Source organism: Leucopleurus acutus (assembly GCF_964270905.1).
Source record: "Leucopleurus acutus genome assembly, chromosome: 14".
Taxonomy (NCBI): domain Eukaryota; kingdom Metazoa; phylum Chordata; class Mammalia; order Artiodactyla; family Delphinidae; genus Leucopleurus; species Leucopleurus acutus.
The window spans coordinates 37,910,056-37,934,297 of NC_139156.1; the positions used below are offsets into that span (position 1 = coordinate 37,910,056).

Genomic DNA, 24,242 nt, shown 5'->3' on the forward strand with positions numbered 1-24,242 from the left:
ACTACTCATGGCTTGCCTGAGACATTCCCTGTATTAGCATTTGAAGTCCTATGTCCTAGAAATCCCCTTAATGTCAGACAAACTGGGTAGGTTGGTTATCCTGGCCCTTAGAGAAAAGCAGGTGAGGCTCTTAGTTGACCCAGTTTCACTCAGTGGATGATGGAAATCCACTACCATCTTGAGTTTCTCAGCTCATTTTCCTTACCAGGGTATGATTATCCTCACGAGCCACAAAACCTAAAGTTCTTTCCTTCAATAACCTCTACCTTTTAGCTCTGTCAAGGCATAGTCCCACGAGCATCCCAAGCAATGACTCAAGATTGAGGATAATCACTGGGACCCAGTGGAGAGTCTCTTCTAAGACTGCTGAACACATGGCTTGTGTTTACTTCTAAATATTATCCTGGTCTCATAATCATTCTGAGATGAAAAATCAGACTAGCACTCCCAAACCTAGCTTCATATCAGGTTTTTTAGAATTTATGTTATGGTTGTAGACACACAAAAATAGACAAAAAGGCATGGATGCAAAACAAGAACCACTTACCGTATTAGATTCCATTCTGATTCTTGTCAATAAACCCAATCACAATTTTTAAACATTCGTGCATTCCTGTCTCCCATCCTTATCCTTTAAAGCCTTAAGATTTTGTCATTTCATGGTCTTACCTCTTTCACCTAGATTTTAAAATTTAACTGCTATCAGTTTACTATTTCAAAGAGAGAATGTAAAGTGTAGGATTTGAATCAGATCTAGGTCCCAATGAAATTTTGCCACTTCTTAGGTGCATGAACTTAAAAAAGTTTATCGCTCTAAGCTTTAAAATTTGCTCATCTATAAGTAATAAATAAAGAGAAAATAATGGCTATTTTAGAGGATTGGGTTTTTTGAGGAATTCAGGTTATGGATGTGAAGCCCAAAGAAGCATATTGCCTGACACCAAGTAGACATTCAGTAAACTGTAGCTATTATCATCACTACAGTTATCACAAGCTTGTAACAAGGGTAGCATTCACTACATTCAACAATCAGGCTGCAGAATTTTAGCCATAAAGGATGATGCCTAAAGCAGAGAGGCACAAACTGCCTTCCCGAGGAGCGTAGTAAGAGGAACTGTCCCATTACTTCATAGTCTCACCACCTGTCTGAAGGAAGCGATGCTTCTTATATCTGGGGGGCAATGTCTAATGTCGTCTCGCCCCTGGCAGCCTGTGCTCAGGAGGCGCTGGCTTTCAGATTTGCGCCCTGGGGACCTCTGGTGCCTCATCTCTCATTCTGCAAAGGGAAAGAAAGGGGTAAAAGAAAAAGGGAAGTCACCGAAGTGCAAAACCTGTTACCAGATGCCCTCTTTTGTCCCTACTACCAAGCCTGCCCGGGTAGGCTGCAGAATCGTTCCGCAGAAAGGTTTTCAGGCGCCACCCCCAGGTGTTCGTCGGAGCAGACAAGGGAGAGGAGGGTGAGCTCACCCTAAAAACTGAAAGACAGATGGTGAGGGGTGGGGGGTTGGCCGTGCGCGTCAGAGATTTGGCTAAACGACAGAACAGCAGCGTGCGGGTTTGCAGCCGGGGTTGGAGGGGCGGGCGAAGGGCGTAGGTAAGGATCAAGCAGAAGGGAAGGAAGAACTTCTCTGCGGGGAACACAGAACACACTTTGCACTCTCACGAAGGCTCCCGGGTTTGTCAGTGTTGCGACAGGAGCCCGCGAGCAGGGCACGGACTTTATGTGACAAGCGCCTGCCCCAATTCCATCTCAGAGACTCAGCTAAACTCAGAGGCTCCGCCCAGCAGATAGCAGGTTAGGAATCTGGAGCGTGACCTCGCTCCCGCCGAGTACCCCCGCACCACTTCGAAAACCCGTAAACGCGCCCCTCCAGGCCTTCGGCCGCGGTGGCGCATGCTCCTTGCGAGGGGGCGGGCCGCGACTCCCCCCGGAAGCGTTCTTTCCCAGGCGGCGTTTCCTTCCTGTATGAGGCGGCTAGGGCCTCTTGCGGCCGCTGTTCTGCTGGGGGGGTGAGTAGCGGGTTTCCGCGGGGCTTCGTGGGACGGGCGAAGGGTCCCGCAGAGGTCCTTTAGGAACTGGCTCGGGTCCGGGAAGCCGAGTGGGAAAGGTCACCCCGCCGTCCTCCCATGCCCCACCTCATTGCCGCCCCTCAGCTTCTCGCAGCCCTTCGTATCCAGCGGATTAACCTCCAAGGGCGTCCCGGGCTCCGCCTTGGCTTTCGGCCCGGCCTAGGCCCTTAGGTCTCCGTTAGCGCTGCCCCCAAGAGTTAGGCCATTTCCAGGGAATCTCTGTAGGCAGCCCGGTCGCTGCGGGGGCTTGAGGTCGTACCGGGCGACCTCAGAACCGGGGTCCTAGGCAAAGGCGGACAGAATGAAGCGGGTCTGATTGTCGCACAGGCACTGCTACCACCTAGTGCAAAAGTGAAGGAGGTTCTTCAAGCCTAGGCACGCTTTCGCAGAGGATGGTGGTGTTAATAATAACCTGTCCTTTATGTGAAGGTTGGCAGGCTTTCATTGTCATAGGCTGTGTTCATAGGGCCTTGATGTCTGCGAAACTGGGACTTCTGGGGTTGAGAAAAACTTTGTAAAACACTGCGGTGAATTAGAGAAATGCTATGGTAGGAATACTCTACTCTTGGTCCTTAACCTGTCAGTAAACTGCTCATTGACGAGGTGGTACGATTTTTAATTTTTCTACCCTGAAATGGAGAACTCTTTAAAATGAAACTATCTGGTATCATATTTGCCTAACAGATAACTCTGAATTAGTGTTTTGCCATATTTCTTGTACATGGCACCATCTATGTTTATGTGTATATTTGTTGATTCTGATGTTTATACAGAATTGAAATACAGTCCCTACTGTTGTATGCATGTGCAACTTTTATTATATATTCTGCTGTAATGGTATTTTTACCGTAACGGCCTTACATTGCAGGCATATCTATGTCATATAAATGATAAATGAGCGTATAATAAAGCGTATACAGTTACAACCTACAAGGAGAAGTTTCAGTTTCATTTCAGGATTTTGAAGTCATTTTAAAAGAAGGATAACTGTTTTAGAAGTGGCTATAGGTCCAGAGTACTGTATTGCGGTTAATAATTTAATTATAGTAAAGTATATAGTTAACAGAGGTTTTGCGTCTTGATTTTTTTAATAGATCTAAAAACTGTTCTCTTGATGACTGGGAGGTACTGATAGCAGTCGTAGTTCATGTAGTTCAGTGAACATCCAGTAGGTGGCAGTTTTATCGCTACTCACTCAAACTTTAAATAGATGAAAACATTTTATTCGAATATCACTAGTTTAAGTTAGTAAATCTTTATTTTGCCTGTTGGTTTCTTCTCATCTGTGAGTATTACTCCTGCATAATGATACCACATATAACAACTGCATTTTCAAATTTACTGTGTTGGAATAAAGGCTAGGGAAGACAATTTTTCATTTCCTAGAAGAAGGAGGGTATTGTTAACCCATCTTTAGGAATCCATGCTGATGGAAGAAAGCACAATTTGATTTGTTACATGAAAGATTTTAACCAAGTGGCTTCTTTCTAGCTTCATTTTTTTGTTGGTGGAGTGGTTGGTTGTTCTAGCTTCATTTTTAATAAGATAATAACTGTACTATGCATTCCTTGAGTAAAGTAGTTGTGTCTTAGCTATTATTGTATACCCAGTATATAGTAGGCTATCTATATACATGGTCAGTAAGTGTTTTATTGTATGAATTGAATTATTTAACATCCCTAGGCCAAAATTTCTTTATCCAAAATGAAGGCTTTCAGTTATTTAGTTGTTAAGTTTAAATTAAATAATGTATTATTGTGAAGTGAATGTCTCCCAGTAATGCAGAAGGTTGGAATCCTTGACTTTTCTTTTGGAAATCGTCCAAAATTCTGGCAGCAATTCTGTTGGAATGATTGAAGAGAATCGTTAACTGAATAATGCTAGTGAGAATAGAAACAATAATTTTAGAGCTGGAACGACCATAGATATTAGTCTATGAAGTACCTAATTTTCACCTGTTTCTGAGCCATCTGTACAAATTTTGTTTTATTCCTTTTCACATGAATACAAAATATACTTTTTTCTCCCCCGAGTAACATAGCACTCAGCACACTCCTATGCTGCGAGAGTATAATGGCATTATTTGAGGCTGAGATTCTATCTCTCAAAATGTGATAGTCACATCATCCATAAAAAGCTTATTCTACTGGGTGGTCATTGTCTTTGATTCAGGTGTGCATGCCTCCTGTAAGCCAAGCTGTGGTTGATGTAACTGCTTAGGCATATGTGTAAAAGTAGACATGTTGCGTCCTTTTTTCCTCTTTATCTTGAGTGAGAGCTGTATACTTGTGGGTCAAGCATTTTGAAGATTCTGTTGTTTCATATTTAGCTAAGTTGTTGGAAAGAATAAGATGGCTCCAAAAATTTCATGTCACTTGTTAGTTGAGAAAATAGCATGTATACATTTCATCAGGCCTTGGAAGCCTTTAAAAGTAGATGAGAGAAAAGTGAGTCTGTTCACAGTTTGAATTTCACTCAAAAATTACCTGGTATACCATCACATTAATAAAGTATTTCATTGTTGGGCTGCCTTTTTTCAGTTGGATAAGTATTATAGTCATTATTTTTCTAGGTTCCCTGACATAATTAATTAAAAGCTGATTAAAACAGTAAATGCTTTAAGATGTTTACTGCATTTTTCAAATAGAATTGTTCTCTACTTAAATTATATGAGCTTTTAGAAAAGTTTATTAAAAATTATAATAAATAAACCTCAGTTTCCAAGAGGAGATTAAAATGTGTTTATTTACGTTTTATTTACTTAACATTTAAAAATCCATTTCTCTTTAAATAAAACACTTTTTTAAGGTAGGCGATGTTGAATTTGACTAGAAGTTTTTCTTGCTTAGTTTACGCTACCTATCAGTCTCCCGATTTTAATGAATCTAGTTACTACCTAGTGGCATTTCTGTTTGTTTTTCAAGGTTAACAATCAAGATGGTACATGCTGAAGCCTTTTCTCGTCCCTTGAGTCGGAATGAAGTTGTTGGCTTAATTTTCCGTTTGACAATATTTGGTGCAGTAACATACTTTACAATCAAATGGATGGTAGATGCGATTGATCCAACCAGAAAGCAGAAAGTAGAAGCTCAGAAACAGGTATGATTAAAATGTTTGAGGATCATTTTTCTTGTAGCTAGCAAATATTTTCCCATAAAACTAAGGATATAGTGGAATTAGAAATTAATAAGAAATTCCATAAGACCCATGTGGAAATATGTTTTTATGTAATATTTAATTTCATTATTCCTAAAAAAAGTATTTGTTTCTCAAATCCTTTTTGACTGTATAAGCAACTTAGAAGAAAGAATGATGAAGAATAAAAATATTACAGCATTTTGTTATGAATAGCCTAATTAGAATATTTTTGTCAGCTTATAAGTGAAGGAATCTAGGTAAAATTTTTCAGCAGACTAAACAAAAAATTTTTTCTTCAGTAATGGTATACATTGTGCTTTGTGAGACATTTGAAATGTTTCTGTTTTGTAAATAAGTTCATTTGTGTCATATTTTAGATTCTACATAAGTGATATATGATACTTGTTTTCCTCTGTCTGACTTATTTTACTTAGTACCATAATCTCTTGGTCCATCCATGTTGCTGCAAATGGCATTACTGCATTCTTTTTTATGACTGAGTAGTATTACATTGTAAATATATACCACATTTTCTTTATCCATTCATCTGTCCATGGACATTTAGGTTGCTTCCATGTCTTAGCTATTGTAAATAGTGCTGCTGTGAACACTGAGGTGCATGTATCTCTTTGAATTATAGTTTTCTCCAGATATATGCCCAGGAGTGGAATTGCTGGATCCTATGGTAACTGTTTTTAGTGTTTTACAGAATCTCCGTACTGTTCTCCATAGTGGCTGCACCAATTTACTTGCCACCAACAGTGTAGGAGGGTTCCCTTTTCTCCATACCCCCTCCAGCATTCATTATTTGTTGACTTTTTGGGGGACTTCCTTGGCAGTCCAGTGGTTAAGACTTTGCCTTCCAATACAGGGGGTGCGGGTTCAATCCCTGGTCGGGTAGCTAAGATCCCACATGCCTCGCAGCCAAAAAACCAAAACATAAAACAGAAGCAATGTTGTAACAAATTCAATAAAGACTTTAAAATTGGTCCACATCAAAATATATATATATTTGTAGACTTTTTTGATGATGGCCATTCTGACTGGTGTGAGATGATACTTCATTGTAATTTTGATTTGCATTTCTCTAATAATTAGTGATGTTAAGTATCTTTTCATGTGCTTATTGGCCATCTGTATGTCTTTGGAGAAATGTCTATTTAGGTCTTCTGTCCTTTTTTTGATTGGGTTGTTTGTTTTTTTGTTATTGAGTTGTATGAGCTGTTTGTATATTTTGGAAATTAAGCCCTCGTCGGTAGCATCATTTGCAAATATTTTCTCCCAGTCTGTAGGTTGTCTTTTTATTTTGTTTATGGTTTCCTTTGGTGTGCAAAAGCTTATAAGTTTGATTAGGTCCCATTTGTTTATTTTTGCTTTTCTATTGCCTTGGGAGACTGACCTTAGAAAACATTGCTATGATTTATGTCAGAATGTTTTGCTTATGTTCTCTTCTAGGAGTTTTATGGTGTCATGTCTTATATTTAAGTTTTCAAGCCATTCTGAGTTTATTTTTTGTATGGTGTGAGGGAGTATTTTAACTGCATTGATTTACATGCAGCTGTCCAGCTTTCCCAACACTGCTTGCTGAAGAGACTACCTTTTCTCCATTGTATATCCCATGAAAGACTTTTGAGTAGGTGGATGATATGCACAGCAGTGTTTTGAGGATACCTTACTGTAGCATATAACAGGAATTGGAATCAGGGAGACTAGGAGCAAGATCTGTTGGTTATAGACTGCAGTAATCCTGGCAAAGACCTAGAATAAGGGAGTGACAAAAGGAGTGGAATGGGTGAAATAGATGAATCCTGGAAGGACTTTGTGATGACAGAGAAAAGAAAAAGGACATCTTATAGATGAATCTGAGATTTGTCTGGACTCCTCAGAGATTCATAGTATCTTTTATAGTGTTAGAATCTGTAGATGGGGCAAATATATGGGAAAATGACATTTGATTTGGGCATATTGAGTTTGTGTTGGTGGTAGGAATCCAGAAAAATGTTCATCCAACTGTTGAAATTGTAGGTCTAAATCTCAGGGAAAAGGTCAGTCTTTGGAGATTCCTTATCAGATGCTCATAAGTAGTTGGACTCATTAGAGCAGTTAGTCTCAGTGAGATGGCGTAGGCCCCAGTGCTATTCCTGTGTAGCTGTGTATCACTTGTGGGTTTTTTCCCAAACTACTCCACTTTCCTCCTTCCACCATTAGGATTTATACATTCAAATATTTGTTGAGAACTTATGTAATTGTCACTATGATAGATGCTGATGACTGTATTGAGAGTGGTGAGGTCTCTAAAGGAGAGAAATTGGTAGTCTAAAGTATTTTTATTTAAAAAAAAAGGTAGAAAATTGATAAAGTATCCAACTTAGGCTGGAAAAAGTATTTTTTAAATAAAAAATAAACCCATAGATAGTGAAAGAATGGAAATAATAAAGAATAAACCCATAGATAATGAAAGAATGGAAATAATAAAGATAAGATAAATTAGTAGAAAATAGAATATATGAGAGAATGAATAGAAATATAGAAAATGAATATATAATAGAGAAAATCAGTAAAACCAAAAGTTGGTTATTTGAAAAGACTGATAAAATTGACACTTCTGTAAAACCAATCAAGAGAAAAATGAAGCCACCAATTAGTATTACTAGGAATGATAAAAGACATGCAATAGCAGATGCTGCAGACATTAAAAATAAGGACAATTAATAAGTATATCAATAAATTTGAAAACCTAAATGACACAAACTCTTAGAAAATTGTGAATTACCATAGCTGACTTAAGAATTAGAATACATGAATAGTTCCATAACTATGAAATAAATTAATGTTGGAAAAATATTTCCATAAAGAAAACTCCAGGCTCATAGAATTCTACTGGCAAATTCTAGCAACATTTAAGAAACAAATTAAGCTTAGAGGCTGTGCTCTGCTATAAGAGAAGCCACTGCAATGAGAAGCCCACGCATCGCAATGAAGGTAGCCCCCATTCGTCACAACTGGAGAAGGCCCGCGTGCAGCAACGAACACCCAACACAGCCAAAAATAAATAAATTAAAAATAAATAAATTTAAAAAACAAAACAAAACAATGTGCTATTGGCACAGGGGTGGATTGGCAAATATACCAGAATAGACTCCAGAAACGGTCCTACCTGTAATATGGAAATGATGTGTGACATAACTGGCTTTGCTTTGTAGATTATTGGAGAACGGATGGAGTTTTCAGTAAACAATACTTAGACCGTTGGCTCTATATGGGAGGGAATAAAATTTGATTTCTGCTTGATTCCGTGCACAATAATCTCTTCCTGGGATTAAAAACTTAAATTTATTCATATAACAGATATTCATTGAGCACCTACTCTGTGGTTCTTTATACCTCATCTGCATGTTCTAAAGATACTCTTTTTAACCTATCCAATTTTAATAAAAGCACTTTTTTAAAAAACAAGTGGCCAGAGGAGGAGGAATAAAACCAGAATAATGTAAGTTGTTGGTACCAGTCTTTCCCACCCCAGCTTACCTTGAAGTATACAAAATACTGCAGATTGTAACGGTGGTTCACTGTGGCAGTTATTTTCAAATGCAAGGATGTTACATTTTGAAACATCAGAATTTGGAGAAGTTGGTGGGGTGTTAAATATAATTTTTAAAAGCACCTTCTTAAATTCTTTCCCACTATCTGGAAAATCACTGTGTGTGTGAAGTCACCAAAGCCTAGGGAAAAGAAGGTTGCAAAAGAGAATTGGTTGTAAATGTTGTATTATGAAATGATCCAGGAGAAGATGTCATGACGAATGTGAACGAAGAAAGCAATCAGATTTATTGAAATCATTAAAGAGAGCAATTTCCGTTCAGTGGGGACAGCAAGTGTAATTTGAAGTAAAAGAACATAGTTGTTGCAGAGTTTGCTGAGGGAAAGGTAAAGAAGAAAGGGGAAAAGACTAGCGGAGCAGGTGGAGAGTTGGTGCCAAAGAGGAGGGAGGTAGGTCCTAGAAGAACCAGGAGGGATTGGGATCAGTAGTTACAGGAACATTTTAAGGTAGAGTTAACTGTTTTATTCTCGACAAAGGGGAGAGGTTATAACTAAATGTGCTTGGGAGTGGAGGAGGTTTGGGACCTACTGAGGTAAATATGTGATGAGTATATAACGAGATAAATCACAGTAGGTTATGGAACATTAGGGCATAATTGAAGAAAGCATGAGTTTATTAGGAACCCAATTGTTTTGTTTTTATGAACTTCTTGAGCATTTCTCAGCAGGTTGGGAGCAGATAAATTGAATGGTGGTGCTGAACCTGCATTGAAGATAGGGCTAACTGGTATAACAATAAGTGTAAGGAATCGTATGTTTCTAAGGAAGACGTTCTGTGGTACAGGCCATTTAGGAAGTCAGATGGGGGATAATTTAGTTGGTGTATAGAAAGGAATTAAGGAATTAGAGTGCGTATTGAGGGCAAAGATCAGGTGTGAATGTGGGAGAGGAGGAAGGTATGACTCCTGTGGTCACAGAGGAAGAACACTGACTATAAAAGCTTAGATAATGTTTTGAGATTACCAGATAATCCATGGGGCTGATGAGAGCTTAAAGGCAGTGCAGTTTTGAGATGAAAGGTGAAGGATGACATAGGTGCATTCAAATCAGGAAGAGTAACCTAGAAGTAGTCTTACGTTTGGATTAAACAGGGTATTTGTAAATAATTTCTAGTCTAAAGCCAGGAATACTTCCAGCCTTACTAAATGTGGGATATTTAATTGGTAATGAGAGAGGAGATGGTTTCAGCAGAGTGTTAAAGAGGGACAAGGGTTTTCTGGGCACGTGCCGCTGTTGGATCATATTGAGATATAGCACAAGAGTTTTGATAGGTATGTCTGTAATAAAAGGATGGGTTGGATTAATTGAGATGTTAGAAGACAAGGAATCTCTATGTGTACTATTAAAGAGCTTTCAAGTACAGGATGAATAACTTAATGCTTGACCTCTCCTGGGCATTTGTATATACAATATTTTGTTTAGCATATTAATTAGACTATATAATATTCCTGAGATTGTAGTTTAGTTGTCAAAGGCCTGGAAAGATTCACTACTGAGAATTCATACACATGAAGGTCATATATTGTGACCTTAGTCATTAACTTAATGTCTCCCTATTTTTAGTCCTATCATTGATATTGTAAGATTCAAAACTTCATTTCAGTTATTTTGATATAAGTAATAGATGAAATTGTGAAGGGCTGATACACTGAAATCTTAAACTAGAACTCTCAACTGCCAGGTGTTTTTAAGAGCAGCCATCATAGAATGCCAGTTACCATTTGGAAGAGCTAACATTTGTTGACACCAGGAAGCCATTGTGAACTGCATTACCAATCAAGTGGCCCTAAAACCATGGTTTACTGGAGCTGAATCTTAGAAGACTGAGCTGAAGTAAATAAGGAAATTCAGATGGGTAATCAGTAAGGAATAAGCAGTTAGTGTTGCCTGAGTGGCCAAGGGGATAGATAGAAGTGGTGAGGAAAGAAAAGCAACAAGAGGGAAATTCGAGATAAAACTCAGTGCATTATAGTGTTTTATACAGTAACATAGCAGAAGAGTATTATAGTAGAAAGCCATCTTATCCAGCAACTTTTGGGTTATACGATAAAGTCAGAAGATATAAGTGCACTAACGCTAAAAGAGAAGATAATTGTCTCCGCATGTCTAGAAAAGGGTGCTTGTTAATATTTTAATGTAAGTTTGTGGTAAAGGCTTATACCTAATGTATAAAGATAATTCTTCAAATTCTTTGCTATTTCCTACTTAAATGTATTTTTTAAAGCTTTATATCAATTTCCTCTATCTACACTTAAAATTGGAATACTTCAGCTATGACCTCAGTAAAAGTTTTTGAGATAAGTTGAATTAGTTCATCTTTGTTTTTTCACTCTTGTTGTGCTATCTCTAACTTTCTAAAATTATTCTTCCAGAAGAACAACCAATTTTATGAATCTTTTAGAACCTTTATGAAATGAGTGTTTCTATTCTGCTGCTCCTTTACTCCATTTCCTCCTTCCTCATTCTAGGCAGAAATATTAGTTCACTATTTCCTATTTCCCCACTTCTTTACTTTTTAAATTATACTTTACATGGAGAAAAAGTGAAATAGAGTGTAAGGATAAAAAATACTATGAAACAGTTGAAAAGATGGGTATAAAGTAAAAAGTAAGTTTCCCTCCTACGTCTGATTCCTCACCCACAGTTCACCGTTTTCCCTCCTCAGAGTGGGAGAGACCCACTTTAAAAACCAAGCAAATGTGGGTGACTAGAAAGTATAATTGTCATTAAGCTGTAAACAGTAAAGCATTGCATGAGCATAAGCCATTTTTCAAGTAGTCCAATCATAATTTTGTTTTTCTAGGTAAAACATTTTAGAAATAAGGGCTCAGTTAGATGTGTCAAAGCTAGACAATTGGATAACTTGTTCCTGGAACACAGTTTGGTACTGGTATGATGTGTTTTGGGGTGCTTTCTTTTCATTTACTTGTGTGTTAAGCATGTTCTGCTCTCCCAAATGAGAAATGTTAGTGTTTTAACAGAACATGAGCTTTGAAATTAGATCAGAGTTTGAGCTCTGGTAATGCTAATTCATAGCTGTGTAATCTTGCCAGTTCTTTACATTTCTCTGACCCTTGAGTTCTCCATCTGAAAAATGAGAATAATAATAGCTACTTCTCAGGATGGTTTCAAGGGTTGATTGTAAACCATATCCAGCACAGTGCCAGGAATGTGGTAGGTGCTCAATAAACGTTAATTTTTTTTTCTCTTTCCTATCAATGTTATTAATGCAACCTGAAGACATTGTTAAATGGAACTCCTGTTGTGGAGAAAAGATTCTAGGTAAACTCAACTATAGCATTTTCTGTCTCTATAAAGTAAACAACATAGTTGATAATTTTTATTTAGGAAATTCCAAATATAAATAAAGGTAGCAAGAGGCAGTTGTGGCCTAGAGTAAAATTTTAAGGGCAAGTAGCTAATAGAGAGAAAAGCATGGTTTCTCAAATACTGACATTTTGGACCAGATGATGGGGGTGGGGAGGCAGAATATCCTTTGCCTTGATTGTTTAGCAGCATCCCTGTCTCTGCTGACTAGATACCAGTAGCACTGCCCCACCCACCCAAGTTGTGACAACCAAAAGTATTTTCAGGCATTGCCAAATGTCCCCTAGGCGGCCAAAATCACCCCTGCTTGAGAACCACTGTATTAGAGCATGGCCTAAAAAGAACACATGTGGGATGGCTTCACATTTATAGAAGAACAAAGGAAAAGAAGAGAAATTAATGCTATTATAGGTACAGAAAACAGGATACTGTTCATAGCTGACACATTTAAAGTCAGTGAAAGAGAAGATATTTGTAAGAAAGAGATAAAAGAATTTGGAAAGGCTGCTTTATCCATTGATTCAGAGGTGTGGCTAAATAGGAAAAATGATGTGGTTCATAGCACTTTTTTTAAAAAAAAGTGTGGTATTGCTAGGATATGATCAACACACATCCTGATCCTCTAACCAGTCTATAACTATAATGCTGTATGATGTGATTTTTTTTAAGAGTAGCAATACCCCTGACAAATAGCAAGATTATATATAATCAAAAGTATTCTAGGAAAATGTAACAACAAAAATGTAGGTAAATATGATTTACCAGAGTACCTTCATTTCTAAAACTGTTCACTTAATTGAAATTTGGATATATTATGTCTAGATTTTTAAAGACTTTTTAGTTGCTACAAACTCCAGTCATGTAACTGAGGAAACCAAGGTAATATATATGATGGTTAGAGTATAGGCTCTAGAGTTGGGACTGCCTGGATTCGTATGTTGCCTCTTCCATTTGCTAATTTTTAACCTAAGACAAATAACAGTCTGAGCTACGCTTCAGTTTCTTTTTCTGTGTTGGGGAGAAATTGTACCTACTTCATAGGATCTCTCTGAGGATTCAATGAGTTAATCCATCTACAGTATTTTGGCGTAATATTTGGCACACTCAGTAAATGTTTTACTGTTAACATTATTTTTATTTTAGTTGAAAGCTGTGTTGCTTTGCTAGAGCTTATAGCTTTAAGGCTAGTTTTGCCCAGCTCTAAAAATATATGCAAGTATACTTCTAATTGAAAATTATTTTTATTATCTCTGGTTGTGTAGCCCCAAGCATTGACTTTAAAAAGGATAGTATCTCAGAACAATTTGAAATTAGTTAGGTTGAACACCTGTTGTAGATATATGGGTAATTTGAGGAAAGTTGGGCACCAGTTTTCAGATACTCTGTCAATTGAAGGAAAGAAACTCCAGTTGTCCATTTCTTGATAGCCTTAACTCCTCGATCTTTCATCTTGAGGCTTCATTTTCACCTGTCATGATAATCCTGCTAGGAAAGAAATCAAGTTGGACCTTAGAATCTCATTGGAGCAATGAGAGGCCATGTATATATCTCTTCGATCATGTACCCTATTTTCTCATTTCCCAAAAGCTGGTTTAAATTGCCCTGGTTTCTGTAGAGTAGACCTTCAAATCTGTTTTTACTTAAGGACTTAAGAATGGGGAAGGATGAAACAAGTGGCATAGAATATCTCTGGAAAATCTTGTATGTCTGTTCATTGCTCTTTAGACTTCGCTACATGTTATGGAGTGCCAGTGTCTAAATATCAAACTAAAGGAGGTTGCTTGTTTTTCCTTTCTAGGCAGAAAAATTAATGAAGCAAATCGGTGTGAAAAATGTGAAGCTTTCAGAATATGAAATGAGTATTGCTGCTCATCTAGTAGACCCTCTTAACATGCATGTAGGTATCTTTAATCTTATTTAATATTTTTTTTGTCTAGCATTTTGTATCAAGAGTCCCAAAGACCATGACCAGGTTTGATGATTCTCTAGGAGGAATCACAGGATTCAGTGTAGTCATACTCCTGGATATAATTTACTACAACAAAAGGATACAAGGCAAAATTAGCAAAGAAAGAGGGGCATGGGATGAAGTCTGGAGGAAGTCAGGCACCAGCTTCCAAGAGTCTTCTAGTGAAGTCACACAGGGTGCACTTAATTCTTTCAGCAACAGGTTATGAGAACACCTGTCAAATGCTATCTACCAAAGAAGCTCATTAGAGACTTAGGGCCCAGGGCTTTAATTGGGACTGGTCACATAGACTGCATCTTCCTAACATGTGAAAATTCTAGACTCCCATAAGCAAAACATGTATCCACCATAAACCATATTGTTTGCACAAACAGTTTAGGCACAGTGAGCTGTTCTCATCAGGAAAATGGAGGAAACTCTCCCCCGAAATCTAAGTATCTCCCATACTCCAGCCAGGGGCTAGCCTTGCAAGCAGGACTTTCCAAGGATAATCGTCTCGGGCCTGCTGTGTTAACTTTTTTTGTGCACATTTGTTTAGTTAAACCTGTACTTTTATATATTCACCTTTGTGGCATATAAAATTACTGCTTTAAGTCATGTGGATAGTTGACTTGGAGTTCAAATCTAGATTTTTTTATGAGGTATGATAGACAACACAAGATTCTGAATCCCAGTTTTTCCATTTATGGCCTTGGTAAATTATTTTCTCTTTGAGTTTCAGTTCCCTCATGTATAATCCAGGGACAATGTAATACCTGCTCTACCTACTTCTAAAGGATTATTTTGAGCATCAGATTAATGTAATTTATAAACTCTAAAATCCTCTGTGAATATTTTGTAACAATAGGTGTAAATAAGTAGAGTGAAATACAATATCCTTATCTCCAAATCTAGGAAATAAAAATCTACAATGTCTATTAATATCTGTGTGCACAGAGACATACATGCCTTTCCAGGATTAATCCTCCGTTTGAAATGAACTCAGTTCTTTGTTATAGCTACAAGTGAAAGTCAGTGATGATTTTTTCAGATCTGGCTGCGCTTTTTCACGTTTTTTTTATGGTGGAAAATAAATGTGTTGTAAATATTGCTTCCGAACAGCCCCACCTCCAGCCCCTTTACTCTTCCAAGTTAAAGCTAGGTTGTTTTTGTTTGTTTTTCAGGTCTTTTTCAGTTAGTTTATCCAGTGCCCACCCCCCAAAAAATTTTTTTAAGCTGAGTCAGAAGGATTTAAAATACACAAGCTGTTATCAGTTTTGAAAAAATGTATCCCCGTTTACTCTCTATAAAGATAAAAGACAAGTTTTGACACAGTTTACTTTTAATTAGTAAAATTCAGAAGCCCAGTTTGGTGAGTATAAGCCTTATTTCTAAATTCATTCTTATTATGTTTGACAGCATCATCTGTGAATTAGGCCACTCAGCTAGTGCTGAACTGTCTGTCAGAGCTGGCTCTCATTTTTCTTGGCAGAGTATTTCCTCATCTTAATGGAGTGAGGTCAGCTTATTAGATCCTAAAACTCAGAGTTTTGAGTGTTGGACCTAGGGCCTTTTTTTTTTTTTTTGGAATAGGTAGTTGACTATTAAATTTCAGCTCATGGTAGTTTAATAATTTCAGTATTGCTTAAAAGTGCTTATATTAATATATCATTTTAAACTTTTATTATTTAGGTATAATTAAGGCTTACCATTTGGGGGGATTCTTTTTTACTTGGGTGAACATACATTAGCTGTAAAACTTCATGCTGACCTTAACTTTTACCAGGTTACTTGGAGTGATATAGCAGGTTTGGATGATGTCATTACGGATCTGAAAGACACAGTCATCTTACCTATCAAAAAGAAGCATTTGTTTGAAAATTCCAGGCTTTTGCAGCCTCCAAAAGGTATGGTAAAACTTTATATTTGCTAAAGCATTAAAAATCTGGAACACATGGAAACTTTCTGCCATTATAGAACTGGTGTTTTTGAAGTTGGGTTTTCAAGAGACTGCTGAGATCCAGTGAACTGTTTTATAAATAATGATTTTTAAATAATTGCTTATTCTTAAGCTTCCAAATTTAGGTAAAGTTTTTCCCCACAGTTACATATCAAAATAATCCCTTTATTTCAAATTCATTTTTATTACTTACAGGAAAATGAATTAGGGAAATAGAGGATAAAAAAAGATTCAAAGTAACAGTATGGGTTTTTGTCTTCAAGATAAGACTTCTGGTTGTTTCATGATTCTAGTGATTTTTTTTTCCTCTTGGTAATTTTATTTTAGATTGCAGTGGTAGTTTTTTGTTTGGTTTTGTTTTTAAGGAAATAGTGAACTACAGATGAACTAGAAATTAAATACTACTTATTTTTAAGGGAAACATTTTCTTATTCCTAGTTAGTGATTACTTCAAAAGCCTTGGAACTCAAGAATTGAAAGTATTTATAACTACATCCTTAAATATAATACTTTTATTATTGGCCATTCATATATTGATCATGTTTAAGACTTGTTAAAGGCGATTCAAATGTAGCTTACGTGATAATTGACAGTGAGATCTGTAGAAGTGTGTTGCCATGGCTTTCAAATACAAACGCTGTAGCGTAGCTTATTTAGTAGAAGCTTCTAGTAGAAGCTTCTCTTTATTGTATTGCCATGTAGTAGAAACTTCTCTTTATTGTATTGCCAAAACTAGAGAGGTTGCTAGTCAAGACTGAAATCAAATTATTAGACAAGTGCATTTCTCAGAAAAGGATCTTTAGAAATATCAAAATAACATGTATAAGTTGTAGTTTATAATCTTACTAATTTTGCAGCTATATCAAAAAGTGCATTAATTTATATTTCAAAGATAATTGAAGCCAATAACTGTACATTTTTATGAAGTAGAAAATTTTTGTTTCTGGTAAATAGAGGCTGACAGTTACCACCAAAAATGGCATTCTCTTTTTGTTAACTAAAACAACAAATCTGTTTTTTATGTATTTTACTTTCTGAAACAACAAAGCTACTTTTTTTCTAACAAGAAGCATTTACTCTATTGTGATTTAAAAAGAAATTTTTTTCCCCCAAAGAAAATTTCAAATGATTTATCTGAGCCCAGATCAAGAGTAAGGCAAATGTTGGATTACTAAGTTCTTCAGTACCCTCTTGCAGGTTGTTTATAGTGTGAACAAGAAAGAACTTTTGTCAATTTTTATGTCTCATTTTCACAATGTTAATGAATTTAGGAAATTTTTTTATGCTGTTAGAGAAAGCTTTTCTCATCAGTGATGGCTTAGGCCAGGTAACTGGGTGACTTCACCAGTTGGACTTGGTTTAAAGCCCCAATTAGCATAGCAGATACCAAATTATGAGGGAGTACTTTAACAGCCTTATGTAAATCTGCTTTTTATTTAAAAGCATTATCTAAAACTGAAGGTGGTTCCTATGTGTATTTAAATTTTTTTTTAAGTTACATGAGTATTTCCTTATTATGTGATCTAAAAGTTTTACTATTTGAGCTTTTTCAGCTTTGCATTTTTGGAAAATTTTTTACCAAGAACAAAAGTTTGAAAAATCATTGATTTACTTTTTGACCCCCAACATAAATTGGATATTGGTGTACAGAAGCAGAGTATACAATCAGTTGCATACCATACATGTTCCATTTGGGAACTGGAAATAGGTTACGTAGCTTAGACTCATTGCTTTATTGCCAATTTTATGTTTTCCTTAGTTCATTGCTATCTAAGCTGAAATTGATCACTGCCTCACAGACTATAGAAAGTTAATTTGAGAATGATTTGTTATGTCATGAATGTGTGACACGTGATAATCATACTTAGTAACGTATAAAGATATGGTGTCACTTATTGGTTACAAGAACATGCCATAAAATACTGATGGTTGCATTAAAAAATGTAACCCTTTCTTCCCCCCAAACATTTAAAAATTTGCAATAGTTAAAATTCCATTTGAGGGACTTCCCTGGTGGTCCAGTGGTTAAGACCCCATGCTCCCAATGCAGGGGGCCTGGGTTCGAACCCTGATCAGGGAACTAGATCCCGCCTGCCACAACTAAGAGCCCCGGCACAGCCAAATAAATATTTAAAAAAAAAAAAAAATTAAAAAAAAAATCCATTTGAATGCTGTATGGTCCTTCTATAAAATCTGAATTCAGTAATCATTATTTTGGCACATAACTTTTATGCTTGTGAATGTCATCATACTCCATGTTTTGATGCATTCTTTAAAATGTAGATAAGAAATATATGTTTTGAAAGATGGACTTTCTGAGGTCACAAAGGCCTATAACTCCCCCCCCCCCCCCCACCCAGTACTCTGTATTTAAGTAGTTTTACAGATATTTATTTTTCCACCATTTGGACAAATTTTTTATTAAACCTTGAAAGTAAATAAACTAGTCCGAAAAAGGAAGAAAGAAAAGTTGGTCACTAATAAGATAATATATTTTTCACTAATGAGGATTATCTCAAATTTGGATTTGTTTGTCCCAATACTTCTTTTCTTCCTCATCCTAAATCTTTATTTGCATGCAGTACTTAGGAAGTGAAGCCTTTGTCCAAAACATCCATCTTAAAGAGGGGTTTGAAATTTTAAGTCTCTACAAAGTACAAAATAATAAACACATTTTTAATTCTGTTGAAAATGGTTGTAAAAGTATCAGACTAAGTTCTAAAAACTAGTTAAAATGTTATAAAACTAATAATTAAAGCTAAATGCCTCACATTCATTTGCAGAACCACTCGTTTATCTTCATAAATATTAACATGGTGGACTCCACTTCAACAAAGGATATAGAAAACGTGCCATTTTCAAATAATATTATTGCTGTACTCACTGATAAAGTATCAGATGGGACAACATGAATCTTAGTGAAGCTTAAGATACATACAGAAATGGGGATTAAACAGTTGAATAAATAATTTTAAAGCTAACATTCATGTAATTACCACCCAGGTCAAGAAGTGAGCATTGATTGTTCCTCATGTGAACCTTATCTGTCACAGCTCCATCCTCCAGAAGATTATGAAATCCAAAAGTTTTCATTGCATGTTAAATTTTCAGACATTAGTAAATAACTGCTCAATTAATAATACTAATTATAATCCCTGAAATAATTAGAAAAACTTAATCCTACTAGGAGGTACCAAAACTAAACTATCAGGAATAAAATATTCAAACTGATAAATGAATACTTTGAAACAAATCTGACAGTCTGAGAGTATTCCATGTGTTTATGAAGTGATGGTGTAGCTGCAAAGTCAACAAAATATGAAGACTTTTGCATCATTAGTTCTAAAAACCTGAGATTCAAGTAATACATATTAAAAGTTTGCTAGTAGACCTGCATTCCATATTAAATTATATGATCAAAATAATAAATGTAATAATTCCATATGTTATCCCATATGTTTTCAGCTTCACTTGAATTCGATGGCATTAGACTATATTCTGTATTGTTCACATGAGCCATCTAAAAGTATCAGTAGAAGGTTCAAATTTAACTGACTTAACTGAACTTTTAGTACCTAAATGAACGTAATTAAAAAATGCAAGGACTCCTTGACAAAATTAACATATACTGGCAGTGCTTATGGATTAAAATTTTTAAATCAGCTTTAGAAGGGTTTAATTTAAAATGATTAAACATGAATTAGTTGAATCTTGAAGAATTATTAAGACCACTAGAAATATCTATGTGTGCTTGAGGAGGAGTTTGAACATTATTTTGAAATGTTTGGCATGAAAAAAATTTGGTAGGTTATAGAACCAAGCTCAAGTTTCTCATTTTTAAAAAAATGTAAGTTTGGCGGGGGGAGGTTTATATAAAGTACTTACTTTTCTTCCCTCATATTTTGTTTTTTATTTTTATTACATAATAGAAATATTTTGTATAACTCCAAATTCTCTCCATTTTACCCCAGCATGCTGCCTAAATTGTATTTATTTATTTATTTATTTATTTGGTCATGGTGTGTGGGATCTTAACTCCCCAACCAGGGATGGAACCCAGGCCCCAGCAGTAAAGCACCGAGTTCTAACCACTGGACCGCCAGGGAGTTCCCAATATTGTCATTCTTTAAGTGCTATTACATGAGAAAAGTCGAGAAGCTCTAGATTAAGGAAATATTTAAAGAAGTTTGCAGATGATGATTTTTGTCAGCCCTGTCTGTAAATGATCTGTAGTCAGGGCCGTAATTTTAGTATTATATTAACTTAGAAAATGCTACCTCATTTTAGATGAAAAACAGTTGGTGATGATTCCCCAAATTTCTCAAGACCTCAGTCTGTTTAGATCTTTTATATATTAAAAGACTTACCTTAAATTGCATTTAGCAGCAAATTGCTGTCAGTGGAGACTCTAGGTTAATAATATAGTTTTATTCCTAGGAAATTAAAACAGGAGTGACTGGTGATTTCTTTTTAAGAAAAGATCATTATCTTAAGTCTCTGAGCAATAGCAAAACAGTGTTTTCTACGGTCTATTTTGAAGTTGTTCATTTTCTCTGGGCTGTTGTCATTGTGCTATAGGGCTCTTAGCTTGTGAAGGGGAAGGGCATTAGATGATTTTATTTGTCAACCATTGATCAAGAGGTGTGAGTTTGGATGTCAAGATGATTGTCTTTAATATCCTGAACCGGACCATTTCATGAAGGGAGGAAGCACAAGGGTGCTGTAATCCCCAATACATGTCATCACTGACACAAACTTAGAATATAGCACCTTCCTTTCTACTATAAGAAAAGATTAATAAAAATGGAAGTGAATATTGCGAAAAAGTTTCATGTGGACAGAATTAATATTATGTTGATTTTCCCATAAACTAGCAAATATCTCTTTCTCTTAAAGGAAATAATAAAATAACATGTTAATTTCCAGGTGTACTTCTCTATGGGCCTCCAGGCTGTGGTAAAACGTTGATTGCCAAGGCTACAGCCAAAGAAGCAGGTTGTCGATTTATTAACCTTCAGCCTTCAACACTGACAGATAAGTGGTATGGAGAATCTCAGAAACTGGCTGCCGCTGTTTTCTCCCTTGCCATAAAGCTACAGCCTTCCATCATCTTTATAGACGAAATAGGTATGCTATGTTTTTAAACAGTATGCAGTGGGCTTTCGTGTACATGTTTCCTCATGCATATGTTTGTCCAGGGTAGATACCTAGAAGTTGAACCGTTAGGTTGTGTGATGTGTCCATCTTCAACCTCACTAGGATTACCAGTTCTTCAAAGTGATTATACCCGTTTACACTCTGACCAGTATACAGTTTGTTTCCCTACATAGTCCCCCAAAACTTATCTTTTCAGGCAGTATCATTAATTTTTGTCAACTTAAAGAACAAAAATTATGTCATCATTGTTTTGTGTTTCCCTGCTTACTAGTAAATTTATGCATCTTTTAACATGTTGACTAGCCATTTAGGTTTCCTTGCTTGTAAATTGCCGGTTTTTCTTTGGGGTTATTTGCAGTTTTCTTAGTAATTCTTTGATGATGTTTTATTATGATTGCAAATATTTTCTAGACTGGCTTATCTTTTCACTTTATGATAGTTTCTTTTATGGAGATTTAAATTTAAATGTAGTTACATTTATCAGTTTTTTTACTTTATGGCTTATACTTCTTGTGTCTGGTTTACAAATCCCTTCACTACCTCCATAAATACTCTCCTTTTTAAAATATATAACATGAAGTAGGAATCTAGTTTAATTCCTTGCCATATGGACAGTCAACTTATAAATAGATCATCTTTCTCTGTATGTCATGACTTTTATATTAGTGGGCTTTTTCTCTATTTTATGGATCATCTATATTTTTATTATAATTTATATATTATAATAAAGCTACAGTAATTAAAACTGTAGCTTTGAATAAATTTACTATTATAATTATATGTAATATGATAAGCTATATAGAAATATATATAAAGATAGGTATAGATATAAAGTATTTTGGTTACTTGTTTGCCTTGTGTATCTTTCTCATCAATTTATTCCATTTATTTTGGATTTTTGCTTTGACTTTTGCACAAAGGAGCATATAGCTGGATTTTTAAAACTTTTAATCTAAGGCTCTTTAACCAGGAACTGTGGTCGGTTTGCTTTCATTTTGATAGCTGATATATTTAGATTTATTTCTACCACATAACTGTGTGCTTTTTATGGATATTTACCAATCTAGTGGACTTTTGCACTTTTTTAATTCCCTTTTCCCTCACACAGGTTTAGAAGTTATGTACAGTTGACCCTTGAACAACAGGTTTGAATGGGTCCACTTATACGTGGATTTTTCTCAACAGTAAAAACTCTTATCACCACATGAACTGCAGCTACGGAGGAACCGTGTATATAGAGGGCCAACTGTAAATTGTATGTGGATTTTGGACTATGGAAAGGCTCAGCGCCCATAACTCGTACCTTCTTCAAGGGTCAACTGTATTCTTTTTCTTTTAGCATGCATTTAGCACAGCTACTTGTCTTAAAAGTCTAGGCTAATTATTTCTCGCATCTTGCCAAATAATACAGGGACCTTAGAACTCTTGGATACTAATCATTCCTCTCATCTCTTATATGTTTTTGTTAACAGTTTCTCTTGTTTTTTACTTTTCCATATTGTTATTTTTATACTGGCAGTGCTTGTTTAGAGATCCACTTTACCAATTATTTTGCTCACTATTACTTCTTGCACCTGCCTTTTCTGGATTTAATTTCCTTCTTACTGAAGTCTGTCAAAATTCTTTCAGCAATGATTGTGAGTACAGTGAGTTGTCTTTGAAAATGTGTTGACTCTGTTTTTATTGTTAAATGATACAGAATTATTTTCTTTCAGCATTTTAAAGCCAAAAGTTTGTTGTCTTCCAGTCTTTCTTGTCGCTTTTGAGAATTCTGCTTATAGCCTAATATTTCTTTGTAATTAATCTATCTTTTCTCTCTAGTTGCTATTGAATATTGCAAGACTTCTGTTTTATTATATATATATTTTTTCTTCAACTCTCTACTTAATTTTGAGTCATTTCCATAGTTGTAGCATCTAGTTCTCTACCATATTTCGTCAGTTCTAAAACATACAGTTTTATTTTAGTTTTTTACATTTTAACATCCCTGAAATGGGGATAGCATGTTATAATTTAATTGGCAGTAGTTAAAATTTTTTGTCGATACATAAAATAATGGTGAAACTCAAGTCAGTCAGTCATTGAGTAAGTAATAAAAAGCGATTCTTTGCTTGGCTGTGTTCAATCTTGCAACAATTGGGTTTGTATTCTGCCAATCATATTTGAATTTTAGAAGTTCTGTTTATTTTTCAAATTTATCTATTTTCACTATAACTTGCTCTTCTGTTAAAATTTCAATCCCTTTTATGTCTTCAAATTTTTAAACTTTTTTTTTTGCGGTACGAGGGCCTCTCACTGTTGTGGCCTCTCCCGTTGCGGAGCACAGGCTCCAGACCTGCAGGCTCAGCGGCCATGGCTCACAGGCCTAGCCACTCCGTGGCATGTGGGATCTTCCTGGACCGGGGCACGAACCCGTGTCCCCTGCATCGGCAGGCGGATTCTCAACCACTGCTCCACCGGGAAGCCCACATACTATTTTTATATAGTTCTTTGGATTGTTCTGTTTGAAATTTTACTTCTTTATATTGTTAACTCTCTTTCATAGTGATTTGTTTCCGTGTCTCATTTCTAACTCTAGATTGCTTAGGACTTGCTTTTATATGAGAATTCTGTGTTGCCTAAAATAATCCAGAGTAGTTTTTCTGTCTTCCACCTAGAGGCTTTAGGCTCTAATTTCTCGATGCTCCTAAACTGAATGACAGTTTGAATTTAGACTTCAAGCCTGAGAGAGAGCCCCTGTGATCTTGGTTTTTAATTTTTCAGGGGGGACATATTTCCCTCCAGAGCCCAGGCCAAGACAGACAAGCGTCCTTAACTCCCTGTAGTGGTGAGCAGAACTTTTTTTCTTGTCTATACTTTCTGTGAGTGTACATCCTTTTGGGCATCTCGGCTTCAGCATGGATATTAACACCAAAGCAGAACCTCCTGATGCTACCCGTGCATACCTGTTGTGTACACAAACACACACACAAACAGTGGCATAATCATCTCAAAATCTCACCATTCTTTTTTTCAGTTCTCTCTTTTCCTGATCTCCAGGAT

At 36.0% G+C, this 24,242-nt stretch overlaps 1 protein-coding gene across 1 annotated transcript in view; it reads left to right on the top strand.

Moving 5' to 3' along the window:
* The first annotated feature begins 1,959 nt into the window (after positions 1 to 1,959).
* The window catches only part of ATAD1 (ATPase family AAA domain containing 1), a 55,217-nt gene continuing 32,934 nt past the window's right edge, over positions 1,960 to 24,242 (top strand). The window contains exons 1-5 of the mRNA XM_082854007.1: positions 1,960 to 2,010; positions 4,995 to 5,169; positions 13,934 to 14,032; positions 15,870 to 15,990; positions 20,970 to 21,170. Coding sequence (XP_082710133.1) covers positions 1,967 to 2,010; positions 4,995 to 5,169; positions 13,934 to 14,032; positions 15,870 to 15,990; positions 20,970 to 21,170 — 640 coding nt within the window. The 5' untranslated portion in view covers positions 1,960 to 1,966. The remainder of the gene's footprint in view (positions 2,011 to 4,994; positions 5,170 to 13,933; positions 14,033 to 15,869; positions 15,991 to 20,969; positions 21,171 to 24,242) is intronic.